General features: G+C 39.0%; 1 protein-coding gene across 14 annotated transcripts in view; it reads left to right on the forward strand.

Annotated features, from left to right (window-relative positions):
- Positions 1-5,150: 5,150 nt before the first annotated feature.
- GUCY1B1 (guanylate cyclase 1 soluble subunit beta 1) overlaps positions 5,151-23,040 on the forward strand; it is a 60,323-nt gene continuing 42,433 nt past the window's right edge. For 3 of the 14 annotated variants that reach the window (XR_014811960.1, XM_084971064.1, XM_084971065.1), the window contains exons 1-4: positions 5,151-5,273; positions 5,901-5,974; positions 17,535-17,620; positions 21,324-21,424. Coding sequence is in view for 2 of the 14 variants with exons in the window: in XM_084971063.1 (XP_084827189.1) it covers positions 5,271-5,273; positions 5,901-5,974; positions 21,324-21,424 (178 nt within the window). In the remaining 12 variants the exon portion in view is untranslated. 14 annotated transcript variants of the gene reach the window in all.

The following is a 23,040-nucleotide window of genomic DNA, read 5'->3' on the forward strand; positions in this document are numbered from 1 at the left end:
TTTCCTTTTCACTAGTTTTAACACATGTTTGTTAGAAAATGCATAATATGGTTGTATCACTTAGGTTTTGATTTGATTTTACACAAAAAAAGAACAGGATCCTGAAGAGGAAAGTTAGATGCAACAGATATACTGTTAGATTGTCACTTGTCACCAGTACTTATGTAAATCCTCAGTTTATTCACTCACTGGCTCCAGACAATAAGGAACAGAGCTGGGCAGCTCTTTAAAGTGTGTGAGAAGCTTTCAGATATCTCTCACTTTATCCTCCTAGTTGCTTAGTTGAGGAAAGTGGACCAGTCGCTGTTATCACAATTATAAAATGGGGGATTAGAGACTCTAGTTAATTTACCAAGCAAGAAACTGACAAGGCTGATCCAGATTGTGAAATTGCCAGCTTTCAACTCTTTTCATTGTGCATTCACAGCCAGAGGATATATCACATCTCCACAAGGGGGACATAAGGAGCTTCATCATGTTAGTTGTTGAGTCTGTTGAGTCTAAACACAGCAATAACAGCAACAACCTCAAAAACAAATGAACCTATCAACAAAACAGAAACACTCATAGACAGAGAACAGACTTGTTGTGGCCAAGGGGAAGGGGGAGGGGGAGGGAGTGGGATGGACTGGGAGTTTGGGGTAAGTAGGCACAAACTATTATATTTAGAATGGATTAGCAATGAGATCTTACTGTACAGCACAGGGAACCATATCCAGTCTCTTGGGATAGATCTTGATGGAAGATAGTATGAGAAAAAGAATATATATATAGTATGACTGGGTCACTTTGCTGCATAGCAGAAATTGATACAACACTGTAAATCAACTATACTTTAATTAAAAAAACACTATCAGCTTACAGTTTCTGAGTACTTAATACATGCCTTTCACTGCTTGGAGCACATCGCTTGCATCAAACCATTTGCTGTTCAGAGTAAAACTGTCAGGTAGGTAATATTTTTAGCCTTCTTAACCCTGGAGTGTATTGGTCAGTTATTTTTCCCATTTGATATATGAGAAAACTGTAATTCAAAAAAATTAAGTCACTCGTTCAATGTTACTCCTCTACTAAATTGTGAAAACTGGGCAGTCTGACAAGAGAATGTGTATAATTAACTATAACACTCTATCATCCCCATCGCTGACTTTGTTCTTTGCTTTTTCAATCAAGAATAGATAAAAAAAACATTCCAACAATTACCTGTGAGGCTCTCATTCTCCCCTCTTTTCTTCTGTATCAGCCATACTCAGAATGTAATGCCTCACAGACTAGAAAAGAGTGATTCCTTTAAGTATCGACAGGCTCCTTAGGAGCTGTGGACTGTTTTGGGCAGACACTTGGAGCTCAAGTGCTGGATTCCAACCTCTACTGGTGAGACTGGAGGAAAATACATTTACTCTGGCTTCACAGGAAAGTTAAAATCTTCCAGGGTTTCTGAGGACAATAATTCATCACTTTGCTAATTAGTACTTCTCGGCTAAGATATTTAAATTTTCATTGTTCCCCCAACAAAGCGAAGTATATAGAGGCTTCCTGATATAGAAAAATAAGGTTTTTACTAAATGGCCTTTGAAATACCTTTCAGAGTTCAAAGAGATGAATCTTTGACATATGCATAATAGCTCTACTCTTATAAAAAGGTCTGTAAATGTGGACTGTGGCCAAGCTAAGATGAATTAGTTTCTATTTTAATCAGTTTAGCAGAAGAAGTATAACATAATAGATGAATATGGTTTCCATAAGCGTTTCTCAGAAATAGAACATATTTTTACTTAATCACACATATTCCAGTGTAAATATAGATGATGAATTGATTTACCTTAAAACTGCTAATTATTATAAATATGAAACACCATTTTAAATTCCCTTTTAATTTATTTCCATTTACTTACAGAGTTCAAGCTTTATATATATACACATACATATATAATATATAATTATATATATAAAATGCTTGAACATATATAGATGTATATGCATGTGTGTGACTGCATTTTTTTGTTTGTTTATAAATTGTGATGGCAGGATAAATATTTAATGGAATTTGGTACAGAAGAGTAACTTCAGAAAGTGATCCTTTTAATATTCAATAATAACTTTTTTTAATGGCTGCACCTGTGGCATATGGGGGATCCCAGGCCAGGGGTTGAATCTGAGCCGCAGCTTCAAATTGTACATCGGCTATAGCAATGCCGGATGCTTTTAACCCATTGAACTGGGCCAGGGATCAAACCAGCCCTTCTGCAGTGACCTGAGCTGCTGCAGTTGGATTCTTAATAATGTCTTTTTTCATGTGACTAAACTTTCAGCTAATTTGTAAATTAAAAAGAAATCTGAATGTCACCTCTTTAGGAATCTGAATTATTGAATCCTTTTTTCCATTGTTCAGAACCACGTCACATAACATGTCACCTAGAACTCACCCTTTTCTCTTCGCTCATAAGCATTCCAAATTATATGATGTTAAGTATTGAGTGACTGTATTAGTTAAAATCACAAGAGGTGTCATTACTGTGTGCTTACCCAGCACAAAGCACCAGAAACCTTACGGAGAAAAAATAATGATCAGACTCTAAGCCATGTAGATTAAAGAAGCATAGGAATATCAGCAAAACATTGTATAAGGAACTGTTGAAACTGAAGAACACAATGCTTTACAACATGATCCAAAAATAGAAGCCTTAATTCTGTGATAGAAAAAAATCTGGCAAAACACCAAAGCTTTGAAAAACAACGCACAGACCTGAGAACAGCCCCAATATATTTCCTCTTTATCCCCAACTTAAAGTCTGTTATTTTTCCACCACTGGAAAAGCCTTGAGAACAATGCTTACAATACACTTAATGTTTAACTTATCCAACAAATTTATTTTTATTAGCTGAAAATGTGAGTCATTTCAGCTGACATTTTGGAAAGCCGCATACTGCTTTTTTACTTATTTATTTTTCATGCATTAGACTGATCTTCAAATAGTTTGTGTTGACTCGTGCTGGCTAAGCCATTCCCTGAGCACCTCCTTTTCCTTGGTAACTGGTTCTCCTCAGTTTGGGCCATCCAGGGGAGAGGGTGATAATAGATTTGTTTCTGAGAATACAGGATAATCTATTTGTGACCTGATTGCTCTGCTCCTTTGTCAGCAGTGGGTAGGGTGCTTGCAGAAACAAAGTCACGCCCTCTTGGGCCCCACATGGCTGGCAGGCACTCTTCTCTCCCTAAACAGCATTCTCTCTTATAGAATCCATGGGACATCAAAGTTTCAGTGATGATTTCCTTTAGATTCAGGTGACTATAAAATCATTAGAAAACAAAACAGTAAAATATACTGACAAATGCAATTAGGTGTTGGAGAAAAATGTCAGTGAGGGCAGAAGTTTGAACTTCAGAGAGAAAAACATTGGTGGGGATGGTTATCCTTCATTTTTCTCATCTTCGTCTTTTTCCTGGCAGACTTTCCTCATTTTCCATCTCAACAGAGCAATGTCTGCCCCCTGCACCCTTTTACTTAGTGCAGGTGCAGCATGGCTCTATTATTGTTCAAAGGAAGATCGGTGGAGATATGATTAACAGTCTTTTTAACAAGTTAAAAAAACATTACATCTACATAGAAAGAAAATAAAAATGTACAGGTCATGATACAAAAAACAAAAGTCTTGGTTCCTCCAACCACCGGTTCAATAGGCATCTCAAAACTTCACTATGCATCTCCTCAGGAGGTTACATTTATAGCAATGCATGTGCTCTTATTATTCAAGTAGCACCTTACTCTACACAACCATTTCATATACCAAAAAATTGAAGGTGATTGCACAATCTGTCACCTGTTTTTTTTTTAACAATGTATCTTTCTGTATGATTATATAGCCAGCTTTTTTTTCATGGCTGTATAGTGTAATGGCCTATTTTAATAGTTAAAACTAATAGTTAATATTAAATAACTGTTTAATATTTTAATGATTATATAAAGTGTTGTATGAAAGCCTCTAATTTATTTAAACATTCCACCATTGGTAATAGAAGGTCGTATTTTGATAGGTTATTTGTTGTCATTTGTTTGCTATATAATATTTCTGTATCAACTATGTCTATAATATTTCTTTGTCAACCATATCAACTATGGTCTCTGGTACAGAAGCTGGTAGTTTTACTGGTTTGACATTTTCTCTATTTGCATCATAGAATACCTTCCTGACTTCTCAGCTCCACTGAGACCTAGAAACCAGGCTTGTCTTTCTTTCCTCATTTTTGGCCTAATAATAGTCAACAGTGTCCATGTACCGCATAGAGTTTTAATCAACAGTTTCTGCTCTATCATCTTCTCCCTGTGATGGGGCTCAGGGCATTAACTAAACTAAGTGCTTGGTAGAATGGAGACCCAGAGATTAAATTAAAAGTCTGCTCATTTTGTACTGGCCGTTTCCAGTTCAGCAGTTCGCTCTGAGAAACAGTAACAGAAGCCAAATTACAGACAGTTGAAGACTTCCTGGAGTGTAGTTCCTGGCTGTGCATTCGGCTCAGGTGTCACACCAGAATCAAGCCCAGAAGGTCCATGGTTCTGGCGGGGCAGTTTAAGTCATGGACAGAGCTGGTTTTGACATGACCTTCCTCCAAAGTATTTTAGCTGGCACACCAAACTAGTCTCATTGACTAAAGGTGAAATATGTTATGCACAGTATTATTAGCTTTCAGAATGCCATAAACTGTGGAGGGACCAAGCCACAAAGGAAGTGTTTATCTCCAATATGCAACATGAGGGTGCTGCCCACGAGGGTGTATTCCTTTTAAGGCTTGTGTATTGCAAGGCACACACAGACACACAGACACACAGACACACACACACGCGCGCGCGCGCATGCACTTCCTTAGTTTTTGCTACCCCTGAGGGCAGACCTTTGGATAAGAATACATTTGTTGGGACAACAGCTGCATTCTCCCTGCCCCAGAATTTATGCCAGGAGCAAGGCTGTGGCTTCTCTGCAGTCACTGTGGTGGCCTCAAATGAAAGCCCTGTCACCAGGGCCGGGGCGGGAGGGCACTGGAGCGCGGCTGCACCCAGAGCATCCGAATTCCCTCCTCGGCTGCCGATTGGTTGGAAGCTGGGAGGCGGTGGCCAGCCCGGCGGCTCGACTCTTGGTTGCTGCGAGGAGGTGGCAATCAGGCCGGGCCAGGCCGGGCGCCGGTTCCAGCTCGACGCGGCGCCTCGGGCTCCTGCCCGGTCGCTCCAGAAGCCGCCGCCCGGGTTTCTCCGCCAAGCCGGTGAGCAGACACCATGGTGAGTGCTCTCAGCCGGTCAGGCTGTCTCCCATCCGCCCGGGCCTGGCTGCCCAAGGGACCCCGGCCGACCTCCCGGAGACGCGCTCGGGGGCCAGGCGAGCGCACTGCCTGCTGCGGGGGCAGCCTACAGCTTGCACCTAGAGCGGGGAGGTGGGAACGTCGGGGGTCGCGGAGGGGGCGCTCGTGCCTTTGCTTCCGGGGGTCCACATCGCGCTTCGCTGCACCTAGCTCTGGAAGGGAGTACAGCCGAGGCGCCGGGGCCCCCGGCTCAGGCCCGCCCGGCTGGTGGGGGAGCTGAGAGTTGGCGGCCGGCCGAGGAGGCGTCGGACTCGCGTCCCCTCAGCCAGTCTCTACTGGATGTCTCTGCATGGTGACAGGTGAGCGGGTTAGGAGGTGGCTTGGGGGTGGGGCGGCGATGACGGAAAGGATCCGACCCTGAGTGGGGCGTGGGTTGCACCCCTGTGCGGCGGGTCTTAAGCACCAAGGACCCCCAAATATGGTGGAAGCAGGGGGCGAGGTACAAGGTCCAACCAGCGTTGGGGCAGCAGATAAGGCCGCCTAGCCCCCAAGCTCCATTCCCACCCATGGTTTGGTCCCTGACACTCGTCTTTCCTTGTCCCCGCAGTACGGATTCGTGAATCACGCGCTGGAGCTGCTGGTAATCCGCAATTATGGCCCGGAGGTGTGGGAAGACATTAAGTAAGTGACCAGCTCCTCATGCTCACACCCGCGCTGGCGGAGCGTGTGGGGTTCCCTTGCTTTTCCTGCGTTCTCCTTTTCTTGGCGGGGTCGCGGCGCGCATCCTCAGCACTGCCTCCCCCGCTCTCTCGGTTGCAGCTGCGCTCCCACGCTCCGGAGCCGGACCCGGAGAGGGGGGGTGGCGGGGCGGGGCTGCGGGGCAGAGAGCCGGGGAAGGGGCCCCTGGGGTCATCGCGGCCTCTCGACCCGGCCTGAGCGTGGGAACTAGCTGCCTGCGCCCCGGCGGCTCCCAGGCTCAGCAGGCCGGGCGGCTCCCACGCCGAGAGGGACCTCCGGGACCACAAAGGCCTCCGCGACTCTTAGGCTCCCAGAGACCTTCGAAAGGATGGAAAGACCGGCTAGCTTGCAGTTAACACACCTTGCGGACATATGCAATAGTGAAGCCTTTTTCTATATGCTGAAACTCACTTTTGAGACTGTTTATTGAGCCTCTGTGAATCGAGTGCATTTATTTATCTAAAATGACCCCGCCCAACCCACTTTTTTTTTTTTTTTCAGTTTCTACTGTGGTAAAGGCTGTCAGTTGTAGGAGGGCATCCTAGTTTCAGTCCAGACATGTGAGCCCAGTACTCTGAATGTCAAAGCAAATACCGCAGCCACTTGAGAGTTTAAACCTGTGGCAATGGTGGGTCCTCATCTCTGTGGAGGCACTGAGCGTTTCAGTCGAACAGTGTCCCTTTTTACTTCTCTCCCTCTGGTGAAATTTGCATTTAACGTGTGCAAATGACCACAGCCAAGTATCCACACCAAAATCCTCTACTGTATGGATTTGCATATTGGGACAATAATATAACTGCCACATTCAAACAGAGGTGGAGAGCATGGTTACCCGAGTGGGCAGAGACCACATTGTCGTTATTTAGTCTTATTTCCTGTACTCACTGATTTCATTTTGTTATATCCAGTAGGTGATGCTTCCGTGCCGTTCTTTCCTAAATGTATTACAATTAGTAGCAATCAATTCTAATAGGCTTTTTTGTGAAGTTACTTGGCAGTGATTTCTTATACATATCTGTTTCCATGGCAATGACTAGGATTAAATATTAAGCAGTAGAATGCAACTTTTCCTTCCCTTGGGTCTGTATCTCTGAGTATTGTTTCATGTTCCATAAGCCATTTATGTTACCCACAGAGCACATCTACATATCATAGAGAGAAGTGGAGATTTGGCAATTATGAGGTTCAATCAAATGAGAATCCAGGCACTTAAAGCTTACTCTGGCATTTCTTTCTATCTACTTTATAAATAGCTTCCTAATTTTTACCTTGCTTGGTAGACAGAGTTATAGAGAAGGCAGACATCAAGAGAAAGACTTTAAAGAGTATAACCTACGTATAGGACTATTTTTAAGCTCCTTTCTTTGTGAATTTATGAAAACATCATGTATTATCCCTGGCGATATTTTTCTCAACTGTGAGAAATTCCCAAATTTCCTGGTGGCTGCGTGTTGACAATGAATATGTTTAGAATTTTGAAAGCACAATAAAAGATCGTTGTTATGTTTCAACACTCTTATGTAGGTTAACTGGATTTGGAACATGTGTCTTACCCATTATCAGTGTAGATCATTGTCAGATACAGAGATGAAAAGGTATACTTCATAGAGAAATGTGTTGGAAATTAAAATTAAATTATCAAGTGATTTGTTTATATTGGCCATATTTCCCACATGGAAAGTTAAAATATCCAGACATTTACAAATTCCACAAATGTGAGAACTTCACCAAATCACACTAAGAATATTGTTGCATTCTACTTAAAAAGTATATTAATTTTTAATTGGACATCATATCTTCTAACTCATGAATTGATTTTTAAGTAACATCAAGCAGTATTCTTAATCTATTTAAGCACTAATAATTTAAATCATACAAAATCTTTTTCTGATAAAATGAAGCAAATCATTTGGATATTTTACCTAAAAAATGACCGCAGAGATTATGTGCCCCTGCAAGAGAAATGTGGCTAGTTATACTAGCATTTGCAATCCAGGTGTTACTCTTGATTCTTTTTTGTCTAAGATCCCTTTTGGTGGAGCCCATCTTGCCTTGGATATAGTTTATAGAACCTTGCTCAGCTTTCTGCATTGAGGGTGCTAGAACAACTCATTGTCAGGACCCCTGAGGGATCATCACGTGCTCCCTGGAGGGGTATTTGCTTAGCACAGCAGAGATCTCACTGCTTGGGGGCAGGAGAGGAGAAGTCAGAGGGGTTTAACTTTAAAATGCTCCTTGGGAGATTCTGTGCCCCTCCAATGTCACCATCTTCTCCAGAGTGGATCAGTGCAGTCACTGGTCCAGGATACTTTCAGTTTTCCCTTTTTATGAAAACTGAATATATGAACAAAAAAATTGTCTCACTAAATACCCAAACTCTATCTTCCTTTTTACTCTGTGAGAAACTATCTAAATTGATGTTTATAAAATTTCCTGTAATACTTTTTTCCTGTAATACTTTTTTGGTTTAGGAGAAAATGGCCATCTGTCCTTCTTGAGAAAGGATGCCAAACATTTAATGACAAATAAAATCTGAAGTAACAGATTCCAGAAAGAAAATTTTAAGTGCGTAAGAGCCAAAAATGTTTCACTGTAAACTCCACTTCCACTTCCACTCTTACCAACAATATAACCATTTCACATGAGCTTCAAATTCCTCTTTTTAAGAAAAAGAATTGTCAAGGCTGAGGGTCAGCAAACATTCCTTTGAAAGGCCAGATAGTAAATATTATAGGTGCTGCAAGCCCAGACTCAGTGTTGAGGATAATACATATACCTGTATAACCTTAAAAATGTAACAATTTAAAAATGTAAAAACCATTATTAGGTTCCCAAACAGCAAAAACAGGTGGTAACTGGGATTTGACCCAGAGTTTGTAGTTTGCTGCTTTGATCTAGGCCATAAATACATATAAAAAAGCCAAAGAGATGTCTTTGGCTTTACTTTAAATCTTGTATCATTAATTTCTTTTTAGTTTTCAGATGGCCCTTTCTACAAGTCATGGTTCCTGCTTGATGAGAATGTCAATCATCATTTCAGAAAAAAAAAATGAAATAGGATATACATTAGAAAAGCACCAAATATTTGATTTAATCATCTCTGTTATCCTCTCATCAGCCCTAGGTAAACCAACATTACATCAAATAACTGAGTTCAATTTTAGATTTCCTGACTTTACTAGAACATAAAGGTGGATATAAAAACTGAAAAAAATCTAAAATTATTAAAACTCTATTAAAAGTTCAGACTTATGGTTGCCAAGTGGGAGAGGGGAGAGAGTAGGATGAACAAGGAGTTGGGGGTTGGTAGATGCAAACTATTACATTTAGAAGGGATGAGCAAGGAGGTCCTGCTGCACAGTACAGGGAACTATATCCAAACTCTTCAGATAGAATATGATGGAAGATAGTATGGGAAAAATAATGTATATATATGTATAACTGGGTCACTTTTCTGTACAGCATAAATTGACACAACACAGTAAATCAACTATAATAAAAACTATAATAAAAACTGCCTATTAAAAACAAACAGAAAACACTTTCCTGAAAACTAATTTTTTTTTGTCTGGAGTTAAGCAGGCCAGGGAACAAATTAAAAATAGATTTAAGATGCTAAAGTGCCACACAATGTTTTGCTTTACTGAAAGAATTGAGACAAATATGTGCATCAAAATCTTGGCACAAGATTTGAAAATGAAGTAATGACACTGATAGTTGATAAATATTGTAATAAGTTCCTCTACAAGGTTGTCAGGAATCTTTCCTGTGTAAAGAGTGCATGTAGGAGTTCCTGTCGTGGCTCAGTGGTTAAAGAATCCGAGTAGGAACCATGAGGTTGCGGGTTCAATCCCTGGTCTCACTCAGTGGGTTAAGGATCTGGCGTTGCCGTGAGCTGTGGTATAGGTTGCAGACACAGCTTGGATCCTGCATTGCTGTGGCTCTGGTGCAGGCCAGCGACTACAGTTCTGATTAGACCTCTAGCCTGGGAACCTTCATATGCCACGGGAGCAGCCCTAGAAAAGGCAAAAAGAAAAAAAAAAAAAAAGAGTGCCTGTATATTTGGTATGCTTTTATGTGAATTACCAAATAGCAAGTTGGGATACTTTTTTATTTATTGACTCAAACTTTCTTTCACTATATAATTAAACTTATTTTAATGAGCATAGTCTAATGGTTGGATACTGAGAAAAGTGTATGATATCCTTGCTTTCAGACAAAGTTTAGAGCTATTGGGCTACTTCTAATCTTACTACATGTTGGTTTTTCTGTCTATAACTCAACATGGAAATGTTGGAAATGTTGGATGGTATATTCTCATCTTCTTTTGAAATTAATGCTTCTAGTTGAATTTGCTAATCAGGAATTAATTGTTATGGTTCATATAAGCAAATGCTTGGCTGTAAGCTAGTTAAATGACTTTCCAAGTTGCCTAAACTTTCTGAGACTCAACTCTGCAAGGAAAAAATAACTACTTTGCAGGGTTGTAATATGTTGAAGGATGTCTGTAAAGTGCTTACCATAGGTCTTGGAAAATAACTGCTTAAAATCGATGGTAAATGTTACTAATTTTACTCTAGACCTAGAGTTTCTCAGCTTTTCCCTTCCCCAGCTCCCAGCTAAGGGCTCCTGATAGTAACAGTAATTCACTGAATCTATATACTTCACCCTTGTACGTGTGTCCTCATTGCTCCAGGATAAGCAGTAACTCGGAGTCATTTCACTGTCCCTTCTCCTCTCTCCATCCTGTGCAGTGAGTACCAGTGCTTTGAATTTAAATTGCCCCCTAGGTGCTCCTTCTCTTCTTCTGCCCAGTCTCTGAGCATGTTCCTTTTCACCCTGACAACCCCCACCAGGTTCTCTGTGGCTGACTTGCCCCAATCCTCTATGTTCTACAGGGTATGGGCAGACTTACTCTTATGATGCTGTTTTTCTGCTCAAGTTCTACTTTGGAATCAATCTTACATTGTGTTCTTCTAGTCTCCCCTCCACTAATCCCTCTTTGTTATTTGAAAATGCAGCATAGACTGTTTTAAAAAATATTCATTAGTTTGCTTTATTTTTTAGATTCCATGTATAAGTGATAACATACAGTATTTGCCTTTCTCCGCCTGACTTATTTCACTTAGCATAATACCTTTCAGGTCCATCCGTGTAGCTACAAAGAGCATTATTTCATTCTTTTGATGGCTGAGTTATATTCTATCATATATATGTATCACATCTTCCTTATCCATTCCTCTGTCACTTGACACTTAGATTGCTTCCATATGCTCTTAATATTCATTTTATCAAAACAATTTAAAACCAAATAATGTACAAGATTTTGCTGTTTTATCAGATTTCCATGTTCATGAGGCTATGGAATTAAATTTCTACACCTTGCTGTGTTCTTGTTCAAATAGGTTTTAAAATATTAGCAGTAATTTTTGTTATAAAAGCTATTTAAAATTTCCCAGGTTCTTGCCTCTCTAATTTTTCATGAATGCCACAACATCCATTTGAAATAGGAAAGGCCTTTCTAGCACAATTTTTTCCATCTTTATTGAGATATAATTGGCACATAACATTGTGTATGTTAGAATGTACGATGTGTTAGATACATTTGTAAATTGCAAAATGATTTCCATGATATAATTAGCTCCCACCTCCATCCCTTCAGTTACCTAATTTGTGTGTATGTGTGTGTGGGTGTCGAGAACATTGAAGACCTACTCTCTCAGCAACATTTACATATGTGATGCAGTATTAGCTATAATCACCATGCCATTGATTAGACCACAGAACTTGTGACTCTTATAAGTGGTTATCGGTACCCTTTGAGCAACATCTTCCTGTTTCCCCCACCTCCCAACCCGTAGTAACCACCACTGTGCTCTCTTTCTCTGAGTTTGTCCATTTGGGTTTCCACATATAAGTGAACTCAGTGCTTTTTCCTTTAATGAAAAGTTGGGTCCTCAACAGTTTAAATGATATCCTAAGGAATTATATCAGGCAATTGAAGAGGCAGAACTCCAACTCTGCTCTTTTTTTCTATGTATTTTTTTAATCGAAGTATAGTTGATTTACAATGTTGTGTTAGTTTCACGTGTATGACAGTGATTTAGTTATATATGTGTGTGTGTATATATATAAACCATTTATATAACTTCATATATATATTCTTTTTCACATCCAACTGTGCTCTTCTGATGCCAAGTTTACTTCTCCTTTTAAGAGAGAAGCTAATCTTAAGGAGCTAATGTATTATACGTACAAAAATGAAACCATATTAATTTTCATACCCAGAAACTTGCTCAGTACAAATAAACAAATGAATACATAGATTTTTTAAAATAGGTAAACTAGATCAGGAACCTTTTTCCATAGAAAGACTTGACAGTTAGCCTGAAAGAGAGGGAGGCAGAGTTAGTTGACAGACTCTCTAACCTTTGAAGCCACCTGTGCTGGTGGAACTAGATGTCCAGGGACAAGGCCTTCACTTTACCCTCCAGGGGGCTTCAAGCACAGGGCTAACCCATGACCTGGGCTGTGTGATGAGCAGCTGGGCACCCACATGAGAAGCCAGCTCACGGCCTTATCTCAGGGCTTTTCTTCGATGGTCTGAAGTGATACTTCATCATGCTTCATACTTCCATCAAGCTGGATCTTTGTTTTCCTTGCATTTGGTCATCTTTGAGAATTAAAAAAAAAACCGTAGACACTTATTACTTAATTAGTGTCAGAGAAGGAGCTTTGTACATTGAAACAAGCTCCAGAGGAGAAATCAGAAAACCCGTGTATCCTCCTTCCTTCATCCCAGACCTGCTTTCAGCAAGCATTGACTGTTGACTAGACATTGGTCCTCTTCACAACAAAGTGTCCTTTCGATTCTCACTTCTCTCCAGAATGAGAAACTTTAGCAAATGTTTCTCTTCAGTGTGTTGGGAAGTGATAGTTCAGAGTCGATATTGTGCAGACATCAAAAGGAAAATACACTTAAAGAAATCTATAGAACTGGCTGGCTCAGAGGTTGACACCTGCTGGGATGACTTGAGGCTTTTCTATTTGCTGTTTTGCCTCTTTGTTCATTAAAGAGAAAAAATTCGAGGAAACAGAATCTCAATGTCTCAATGTCTAGCAAAATGGAGCACCTTTTTTTCTAAATGGATACTGGGATTAGAGGTTTCTACTCCAGGTAAAGGGTGAACATTCTGATGTATTTATTGTTCTTTTTGTTGCTGTTCCTTTGGTTGGTATTTTGTATTCTGATCTGTTTGCCACTAATTGTTGAGTCATGAAATATTAAATTGTTCCTCTATTGAGATTCTTTGGGGTCCATACTCAAACATGGTACCTTTCAGTACCTTTCAGTCCATGTGTCCCCCTTGCTCTCAGCACCCCAGCCTCAAGGCCTGTTTTAGAAATGCTGTGAGCCAGTGTGCTCGCCAGGTAAGTCAAAGATGAAGTCTACACAGGATTGAGGGAATTCATTATTGGAATTGTCATATGGAAGTTCCTGAGCCAGGGACTGAATCTGAGCCACAGCTGCAAGCCTATACCACAGCTGTAGCAATACTGATCCTTTAATCCACTGCAGTGGGCCAGGGCTTGAACCCACACCTCCACAGTGACCTCAGCTGCTGCAGTTGGAGTCTTAACCTACAGTGCCACAGTAGGAACTCTGGGAGGTTTTAATTTAAATAATGGTTGGACACAACCCAGCCTTTGCGATGTCCTTACATCTCACTGAATGGACCATCCTAGGATTTATCATCAAGATGACATCTACATACCGTCTTTTAATATAGCATGAGCTATGGTCATGGTTTTTACAGGATCAGCACCCCTGGGAGCAGTCACTGGTCAGGTTGATTGTTTGATGTATGATGATCTTTTCTGCCTGAGGCCAGACCGTAATCTGAGATGTCATTTTCACGATGCCTCTATTCAGGCTTTCTGATCTTAGAACACCCATTTTCATACCTCCCTGGGAAGTTTCTTTACCTAGAAGCCAGTATTCTTTGTAAATAGACTAAAATTACTTAAAGGGCGTGTAGTAACTGGAATTCATTGTCAGAATAGGAATTCAGATTCTGTAAGTCATATTTTGTAGTTAAGGGGGATATTGTCTTAAGTATGCAGTTATGAGAAATACTGAATGGATATTTCTGACAACTTTTTTCCTGTTTAAAAAATAATTAGCGAAGTTCCCCTCATGGTGCAGTGGGAACAAATCCGACTAGGAACCATGAGATTGTAGGTTCAATCCCTGGCCTCGATCAGTGGGTTAAGGATCCAGCATTGCTGTGAGCTGTGATGTAGGTCGCAGATTGGCTCGGATCTGGTTTTGCTGTGGCTCTGGTGTAGGCTGGCAGCGACAGCTCTGATTAGACCCCTAGCCTGGGAACCTCCAATATGCCGCTAGTGTGGCCCTAAGAAGACAAAAGAAAAAAAAAGTTAATAATTCCTAAGTTTGAAAACAGACATTTAGAATGAATAAGCAATGAGTTCCTGTTGTATAGCACAGGGAACTATATCCAATCACTTGTGATAAAACTTGATGGAAGATAATATGAGAAAAAGAATGTACACATATGTATGATTGGGTCACTTTGCTGTACAGCAGAATTTGACAGAATACTGTAAATCAACTATACTTTAATGAAAAAATTCAAAAAAAAAAAAAAAGAAAACAAACTATGGACTTTGCCAGTAATGTCTGATTATTTGATTTTTGGTAGGGAGTTGGAACTGCGTGGAGGAAATATATTTAATTAATTAATTCATTTCTTTCAAAACATGCACCTGCACTGGTGCATTCCAGGCACCTGCACTGGTGATTAAAAAAACCAAAACAAAACCCACAAAACTCCACCTTAATAACAATACCTACTAACCCTTTTGCAGGCAGGTAATCAGTGTAAATAAATGATCAGTTTAAATTCCAACAAATAGACATCTCTGAAAGTAAGTAGGAAATGAATTGCTACTGAGGAAAACATTATATATTCATAGTGAAATTTTAAGCACTAATTATGGCTACAAATATATTTGTTGTTTTGTCTCCAGGTCAAAGTTAGGACTTTATTTTTAAAATTCTTAGAGGAGATAGAAATTGTTTGTTTTTGGCTGTGAAGTAATAAACTCTATCAGCTAATCAACACATTAAGAGCAACTTAATTAATACTTAGCAAATTAAGTATTTTTATGCTGAATGGAACCCTCCCCCCTCTTATTCCACTGCGATTTCCTTGTCCTCCCCTGGTGCCTGCTCCTCTGTCTTCTTCAAGTTTTGACTATTGCCAGTTAGGCATTTGGGGCATTGAGTATGGAAAGCACTGTTGTAAGCCCTTCCCTAGACTGGTTCTTGGCCAACATGGCTCCAGGTGAATGCTGCTGTTACTCGGTTCTTCCTGTGAGAGAACTGGGGCAACTGTACTTGGAGTTAGCCTGGTTGCTTCTTTTCCACACTCTGCAAGAAAAGACTGAATTGTGACGGGAAAGCACTGAATCCCAGCCACTAGACCACCAGGGACCTCTGACATATGATGAGAATGAAACCAAGTCAGTACCTTTACATCTGGGTTTACTTGGTAGTCAAAGAATGTGCCTCTTTACCTTGTCCAACCTCACTTAGGCCAATTTAAAACTCAAAATTGCTTAAAGACCTAAACATAAGATACCTCAAAACATTCTCTGATGTCAACCATGTAAATATTTTCTTAGGACAGTCTCCCAAGGCAATAGAAATAAAAACAAAAATAAACAAATGAGACCTAATCCAAACTTATAAGCTTTTTCACAGTGAAGGAAACCACAAACAAAAGCAAAAAGACATGTAAACATTGCAACTGATGAGGGCTTAATCTCCAAAATATACAAACAATTCATACAACTTAACAACAACAACAACAAAAAAACCCAGTTGAAAAATGGGCAGAAGGCCTAAGTAGACATTTCTCCAAAGAAGACATATGAATGGGCAGCAGGCACATGAAAAAAATGCTCCACATCACTAATTATTAGAAAAATGCAAATCAAAACTGCAATGAGGTACCACCTCACACAAGTCAGAACGGCTGTCATTAATAAGGCTACAAATAACAAATGCTGGAGAGGGTGTGGAGAAAAGGGAACCCTCCTACACCATTGGTGGGGGAGTACAAGTTGGTATAACCACTATGGAAAACACTATGGAGGTTCTTCAGAAAACTAAATATAGATCTATCGTATGATCCAGCAATCCCACTCTTAGGCATATATCTGGACAAAACTACAATTCAAAAGGATACATAACTCCTATATTCACTGTATCACTATTCTCAATAACCAAGAAACAACTGAAATGTCCATCGACAGATGAATGGATTAAGAAGATGTGGTACATACACACAATGGAATACTATTCAGCCATAAAAAGAATGAAATAATGCCATTTGCAGGAACATGGATACAACCAGATTTTCACACTAAGTGAAGTACATCGGAAAGATAAAGACAAATACCATATGTTATCACTTATATGTGGAATCTAAAATATGGCACAAATGAACCTATCAACAAAACAGAAACAAACTCATGGACATAGAGAATAGACTTGTGGTTGCCAAGGGGCAGGGGGAAGGAGTGGGAGGGACTGGGAGTTTGGGGTTCGTAGATGCAAACTATTGCATTTGGAGTGGATAAGCAATGAGGTCCTGCTGTATAGCACAGGGAAATATATCCAGTCACTTGTGATGGAACATGATGGAAGATATTATGAGAAAAAGAATGTATATATATATGTGTGTATAACTGGATCATTTTGTTGTACAGCAGTAGTTGCCAGAACATTGTAAATCAACTATAATTGAAAATTAAAAAAAACAAAGTCAGTAGAGAACCTTCAAAAATTATTCGGTAATAACATCTTAGTTAATAAACCAATTAAAAACAAAAAAGAAAATAAATCAAATGCATTGAAAAATTCAGTTTTATATATATACACATATATACATATATACACACACATAGGTGTATATATACATATATATACACACAGATATATATACACATATATATATATATATTAATTTTCAGATTCTTTTCCCTGTAGGTTATTATAAAATATTGAGTTTAATTCCCTGTGCCATACAATAGGTCATTGTTGGTTATCTATTTTATATATAATAGTGTGTATCTGTTCAGCCCAAGCTCCTAATTTATTCTTCCTCCATCCCTGTTTAGTAAGCATAAGTTTGTTTTCTAGGTCTGTGGGTCTAACACAACACTGTAAGTCAATTACACTTCAATAAAATAATAAATTAAAAAAAAATAAAATACTGTTAGAAATGTTATATCGATATAATGATTCATCCTTTGTCTTTAAGAAAAAGAAACTTGAAAGTTATGGGATGAGAAAGTGAGGGATGGAGAATTATTAGGTAATAGTACCTGCATTACATATGTTGTTTATGTAATCTGAGTATTAGTTTACTTCCCAGCTTTTCTTACATTTGTTGTTCACCCTCTATAATTTCAGGTAGCTGGTGAAAGAACATTTTAAAACTAAGGAAAGAGGAAAGCATGTAATGTCAGAGGGGAGGCCTTTTGAGCTTCTAAGAACAGGTATATCTGAGAGATTGTTATTATCACATACATAGTCTCTGGAGGTCAAAACATTCTGTTACCATCCTGGGCTCTTGGCCTTCTTAATCAATGGAAATCGATAAGATGCCAGACGGGAAAGAAGCAAGGCTTTCCTGGGGACCCTGCTGCAGCAGGGGATAGTGAAAACAAACAGGTTCCTCTCCTTACTCACTGGCTGGGGTGGATGTGGGGCTGGGGGTGCAGAGGGAGGTGAGCTTGTTCCTTACATGGCGTGAGAGTAGGGGTGGGTCCAGGGATCTGGCCAGAGGGGTAGCTTAGGTGGTATGCCCACCCATTGGTGGTGGTGTGTGCAAGGGCCGTGCCTAGTACCTTGCTTTTGCTCTTGGCTCTTCAAAAGTGACGGTTGGGTTTTTAGGTTTTATTGTATCTTCTTGCCCATAATTTGCCCCAACTGCTCATACCTGCAGTTATTTTCAGTCTTTTATAGTTTCTTTGTATTTTGTTGCTGGAGGAGACATTCGTTCAGCAACAAGCATTGTAGCAAAGGGTCCCAGGTCCTAGCTCCTGGACGGTCTTGATTTGACAGTGTTGAGTCTGAACAAATCTTGACGTTAAAAGAAAAGCAGTGTTGAGAATTGAGAGACATCAGGAAAGCTGTATTAACTCAAAATGTATACTGCCTTCAATGACCATATTGTTGGAAATTCATTTTTTGGATATTTCTGCCTTTGCATTGTAAATTCTCCTGCCCAGCTATCAATAAAGTGTTTGTAGTATCTCTAGTTACCTTTTACCCTGGAAAGGGAACAATCTGAAGAATGGGTTACATAAAAAGGTGAAGTGGTCCAGAGAGATTAGATCTCAGACATAAATTTGGCCTCCTAGAGTCTTTGCTCAGGTGGAACTTCTTCAGGAAGCCTCTCAAGGTCATTGCATTTACCCTTGTTTCCTGCCACCTCCTCCCATGCCCCCTTCTCTTTCCTTTATCATGAGCTCCTTTCTTTGGTAGCATCATTCACCTTGTAATAAATTATTAAATTTGCATATATAAAGTAAACACTGTCATAGATAAACATAATATTATATGCTTTTTTTCATTTCTACCAGCTAAAATGTAAGTTCTGTGAGAGCAGAGATCTTTATCTGTTATCTTCATTGATATATTAAAAGCTCAAAAAATTGCTTGGAGCATAATAGGTATTTAATTATTTGCCGCAAAACTCCTCCCCTGGGGGTGGGGTGGGGGATTAAATGGTGACTCAAAGTTCCCAAATATTTCTAAGACAAATATAAATAAGGAATTTTAAGTATTTTGAATAATTCATTGGAATTCAGTGTGAAATTTTTAAGAGAAGATGATCATTTCCTTTCATGTACTACTAATTTATATTTCAGCCTTCCTCCAGGGAGAGTGTTGGGCTGTTCATTTCAGGAAGTAAAGCTTAAAAGATAAAGACACTTATTTTCTGAAAGCAAGAGAAAGAAAAGAGGGAAAGCATTGACTCATGGTTAGGGGATTTCTAGGGAAATGGCCATTTCGCTATTTTATGCAGAAGAACTTTGCATTCTGTTTGATGGATCCTGTGGATTGGTGACTATTTCTGAAAAACTGAGTTTATTGCAAAATCTGTGTCATTTGACTTATCCTAGTTGGAAGAACAGGGTACAGTGAGAGCATGAGTTAATTTGTACTTTATTATCTATTTAATTAATGCTTGTTTATATTTTATTAGAATGCCATAAATCAGAGACTTCAAAATTCCAATCTGTAGACCAGTGCTATTTGATAAAGAAATGCTAGTGGCAAAATGAGAAAATTTAGGCTCTCCATATCCTGAAAATCAGCAATTCTATTTCTAGGAATTTGTTCTGTTTTTATAGAGAAATATAAAGATTAGTTAGAAAGATACTCACCTCAACATTCTGTTTGGACTTGCGAAAAAAATAAAAGCAATTTAATATCTACTAAAACTTCAATACTCCTAACCAATGCAATTTTATGTAGTCAAAGTATAGAAATATATTTACTGACATTAAAAGATGTCCATCAAATAGTAAGTCAAAAAGGAGGTTTTAAAGCAGTATGATCTGGTGCGTGTTATGTATACAAGTATGTTCAAGTGTAAGGAACTTGAATATAATATCAGCCGTGGCTATTTCAGAATAGCAGATGATTTTTTTTTAGTTTTTCATTTCCTATACTTTATATTTTTATACAATTAGATGTTAGAATTGTAAGATACACAGTAGCATTTATTCAAAGTCATTTATCCAGGGTTTTTAATTCTATCTTCATAATTTGGGGATAGTTCACTGACTTTTGGTATTTAAAAAAAAAAATCAAAGTTTTGAAGGTTTATTCCTTTCATTGAACAGCTGTGTACATTCAGCCAAAAGGAGTGTTTCACAGCTTATACATAGCTCTTTGATTTTTTTAAAAAGTATATGGACATGGGAAGTGCTACAGTGTCAGTAATACATATAATGTTTCAACAGCTTAGAACATATTTTTGCACTCTTTATCTTTCTACAGCTGTGGAAGGTGGGTTATATTATTGCTCCCATTTTAGAAGAGAGAGGTTTTAGTGCTCAAATGTTTTATATGCTTTGTCCAAGTTCATTTAGCTAGGAAATCCTGGACTCTGAAATTCAGATCTCCATGCCTGCCAAAATCATGTTCCTTAACCACTACCTCTCCCCGCCCCCCAAGCCCCATGTGCCTCCACTCCCATGCACTGTTATGCATAACTGCAGGCAAATAAATAGTCTGCCTTGAAGAACACAGGGTATTTGTAAGAACTATCCATCCTCCCTGTCCTCCCTTTGTCCTATATGGATTTTGTCCATTCTCAGCACAGCCGCAGGACTTGTCTGCTAATGGATATTGGCTCAACTCACTGCCCCTGTTACAACCTCCAGGACCCTCCATCTCTTACAAGTAAACACCAGAGTCATCCGGATCCAAGGTTACCTCCTATCCGTCCTCTTACGGCTACTCTGCCCGGCCTCTCTTCCAGTCATGTCGCCTCTGCTCTTCCTCCAACATTCTAAGCTGTTTCTGCCAGCGCTTTGCACAGGCTCATCCGTTGGCCAGGAACACACCTCCCCAGGCTGCTTAGGGCTCTGTCTGCACAGCTGCTTCAGACTTGACTCAGTTGCCAGATTCTTAGTGATGCCTCTGGCTGTTGTACTTGAGTTTCCCAACACCCCCCCACTTTTACTTTTTTTCAAACTACCTATGGAGGATCTATCTATCTATCTGTCCATCTATTTATCTAAACTTAGTTTTATGCCTCTTCTGTCTGCCCTCCTAGAATACATTTGTTGCAAGAGGTTGGTATTTTATCTTCCTAAAGGCCATATCCATAGTGCCTGGAACAGTGCCTAATTCATAAAGGGACTCAACAAATATTTGCTTTTTAACCAAAAGTTATTTCTTGATTATATTTAATACCAGGTATTGTACTGGGCATTAGTACATTATAGAAATGTTAGGCTTGCTAAAATATACTTAAATATATCATTTTTTTTTAATTTTGGAAGGGGGAAGTGAAATAAGATCTTAATCACTCAACTTTTAGGTACATGTCATTGATTGAAACACATTTGACACAAGCAAATTCTGTTTCAGATATAAGATTTTTTTATATGATCATTATAGCTATAGTACCTCTTCTTTTATTTTAACTTCTCCCCCATCTGTCTTGTTTTTGTTTTCTAGAAAAGAGGCACAGTTAGATGAAGAAGGACAGTTTCTTGTCCGAATAATATATGATGATTCTAAAACTTATGATTTGGTTGCTGCTGCAAGCAAAGTCCTCAGTAAGTTGAATGTGATTTTCCTTCTTTGCATAAGCTACACATAGATGTCAAGGTCACATTGTGTAGTTGTGCAGGTTGTGCACTGAACAACCCTGGTGGGGAGGGACAGTCACACGTAATGTTAGGGTCAGGCTACACTGAGTCTTCTTGTTCTTTTTACAAACTCTCCAGAGAATAGAAGAGTTCTTTGCCCCTCCCTACAAAAAGCCATGTGCCAAGGAAGGAAAAAATATTGATAATTAATTTAGTAAGTTCACAATGTAATAATAATTTTGCAGTGTCAACAGTGCATTAATTACAATTTCCAGAATGCAGAAAATATTATCTCCAAATCTCCTTTCTTTTTTTTTTTTTTTTTTCTTTCCTAGAGCCACAAGTGCGTCATATGGAAGTTCCCAGGCTAGAGTCGAATTGGAGCTATAGCTGCTGGCCACAGCAATGCAGGGTCCTAGCCATGTCTGCAACTGACTCCACAGCTCACAGCAATGCTGGCTTTTTAACTCACTGATCAAGGCCAGGGATCAAACCCAATCCTCATTGGATACTAGTCGGGTTTCTTACCTCTGAGCCACGAAGGGAACTCCTCAAAATCGATTTTGTAATCATAAGATTTGTTAGTTTTGGTAAAAGAAACAAGAAACACAGATATATATTAGACAAAACTCATGCAAAGAAAGCAAAGTTCCCCCTCCCTGCCAAAAAAAAAAAAAAAAAAAAAAAAAACTTCCTGGGAATAAAGTAATTCTCAAAGTAATATCTCTTATTCTCATAGTATTTAATTTGTAGCTAGGGTAGTTTGGATCAAATAGAAGCTTTTTAGCTTTATCAAAGATAGCTAGAAAAGCAAATACTACCTTTTGCAGAATACAAGAATTACCAGAAAATACGATAAATTACTAATAAGAAAAATGCCCAGCCTTATTAGTAATCAAAATTGACACAAATATGAAATAATTTTTAAAGAAATTTGTCAATTAAAAAATTAAATATCTAGTGTAGTCAAGGGTAGAGCTATGGGAGTTCCCGTTGTGGCTCACTGAGTTAAGAACCCAGCTAGTATCCATAACAACATTGGTTCGATCTCACTCAGTGAGTTAAGGATCCAGCATTGCCAAAAGCTGTGGTGAAGGTCACAGATGCAGCTAGGATCTGGGTAGGCTGGCGGTTACAGCTCCAATTCAACCCCTGGCCTGGGAACGTCCATATACTGCAGGTATGGCCCTGAAAGGAAAAAAAAAGGGGTAGAGTTAAAGGGGAAATCATACATATTTAAAATCTAATGGTAAAATAAGATAGCTTTTTTGGAGAATAATTTTGCATAATCAGTCAAAATCTTTTAAAAAATGTTCAAATACTTTAGAAAATTTCCTTAAAGAAATGATTAGATTCATTTACATTGGGATTTATGTGTTTTCATTTCAGAGTTATTTATATTACTAAAAATCTGAAAAGCATACATTTGAGCAAGTAGGCATTGAATAAATAAATTGTTGCATATCTACATTGGACAAGATGCTGATTAAAATTAACATTACAGAACTTTTTTTTAATTTTGTGAAACCTTAAGAAAAAAGTAGGATCTTAGGGTACATACTATATGCAACCAAGTAATTAAA

Source organism: Sus scrofa, chromosome 8 (assembly GCF_054392235.1).
Source record: "Sus scrofa isolate SSC_HxYL_T2T_F1_AM1 chromosome 8, Sscrofa_HxYL_maternal_Yorkshire_Landrace_v2.0, whole genome shotgun sequence".
In the NCBI taxonomy this organism is placed as follows: domain Eukaryota; kingdom Metazoa; phylum Chordata; class Mammalia; order Artiodactyla; family Suidae; genus Sus; species Sus scrofa.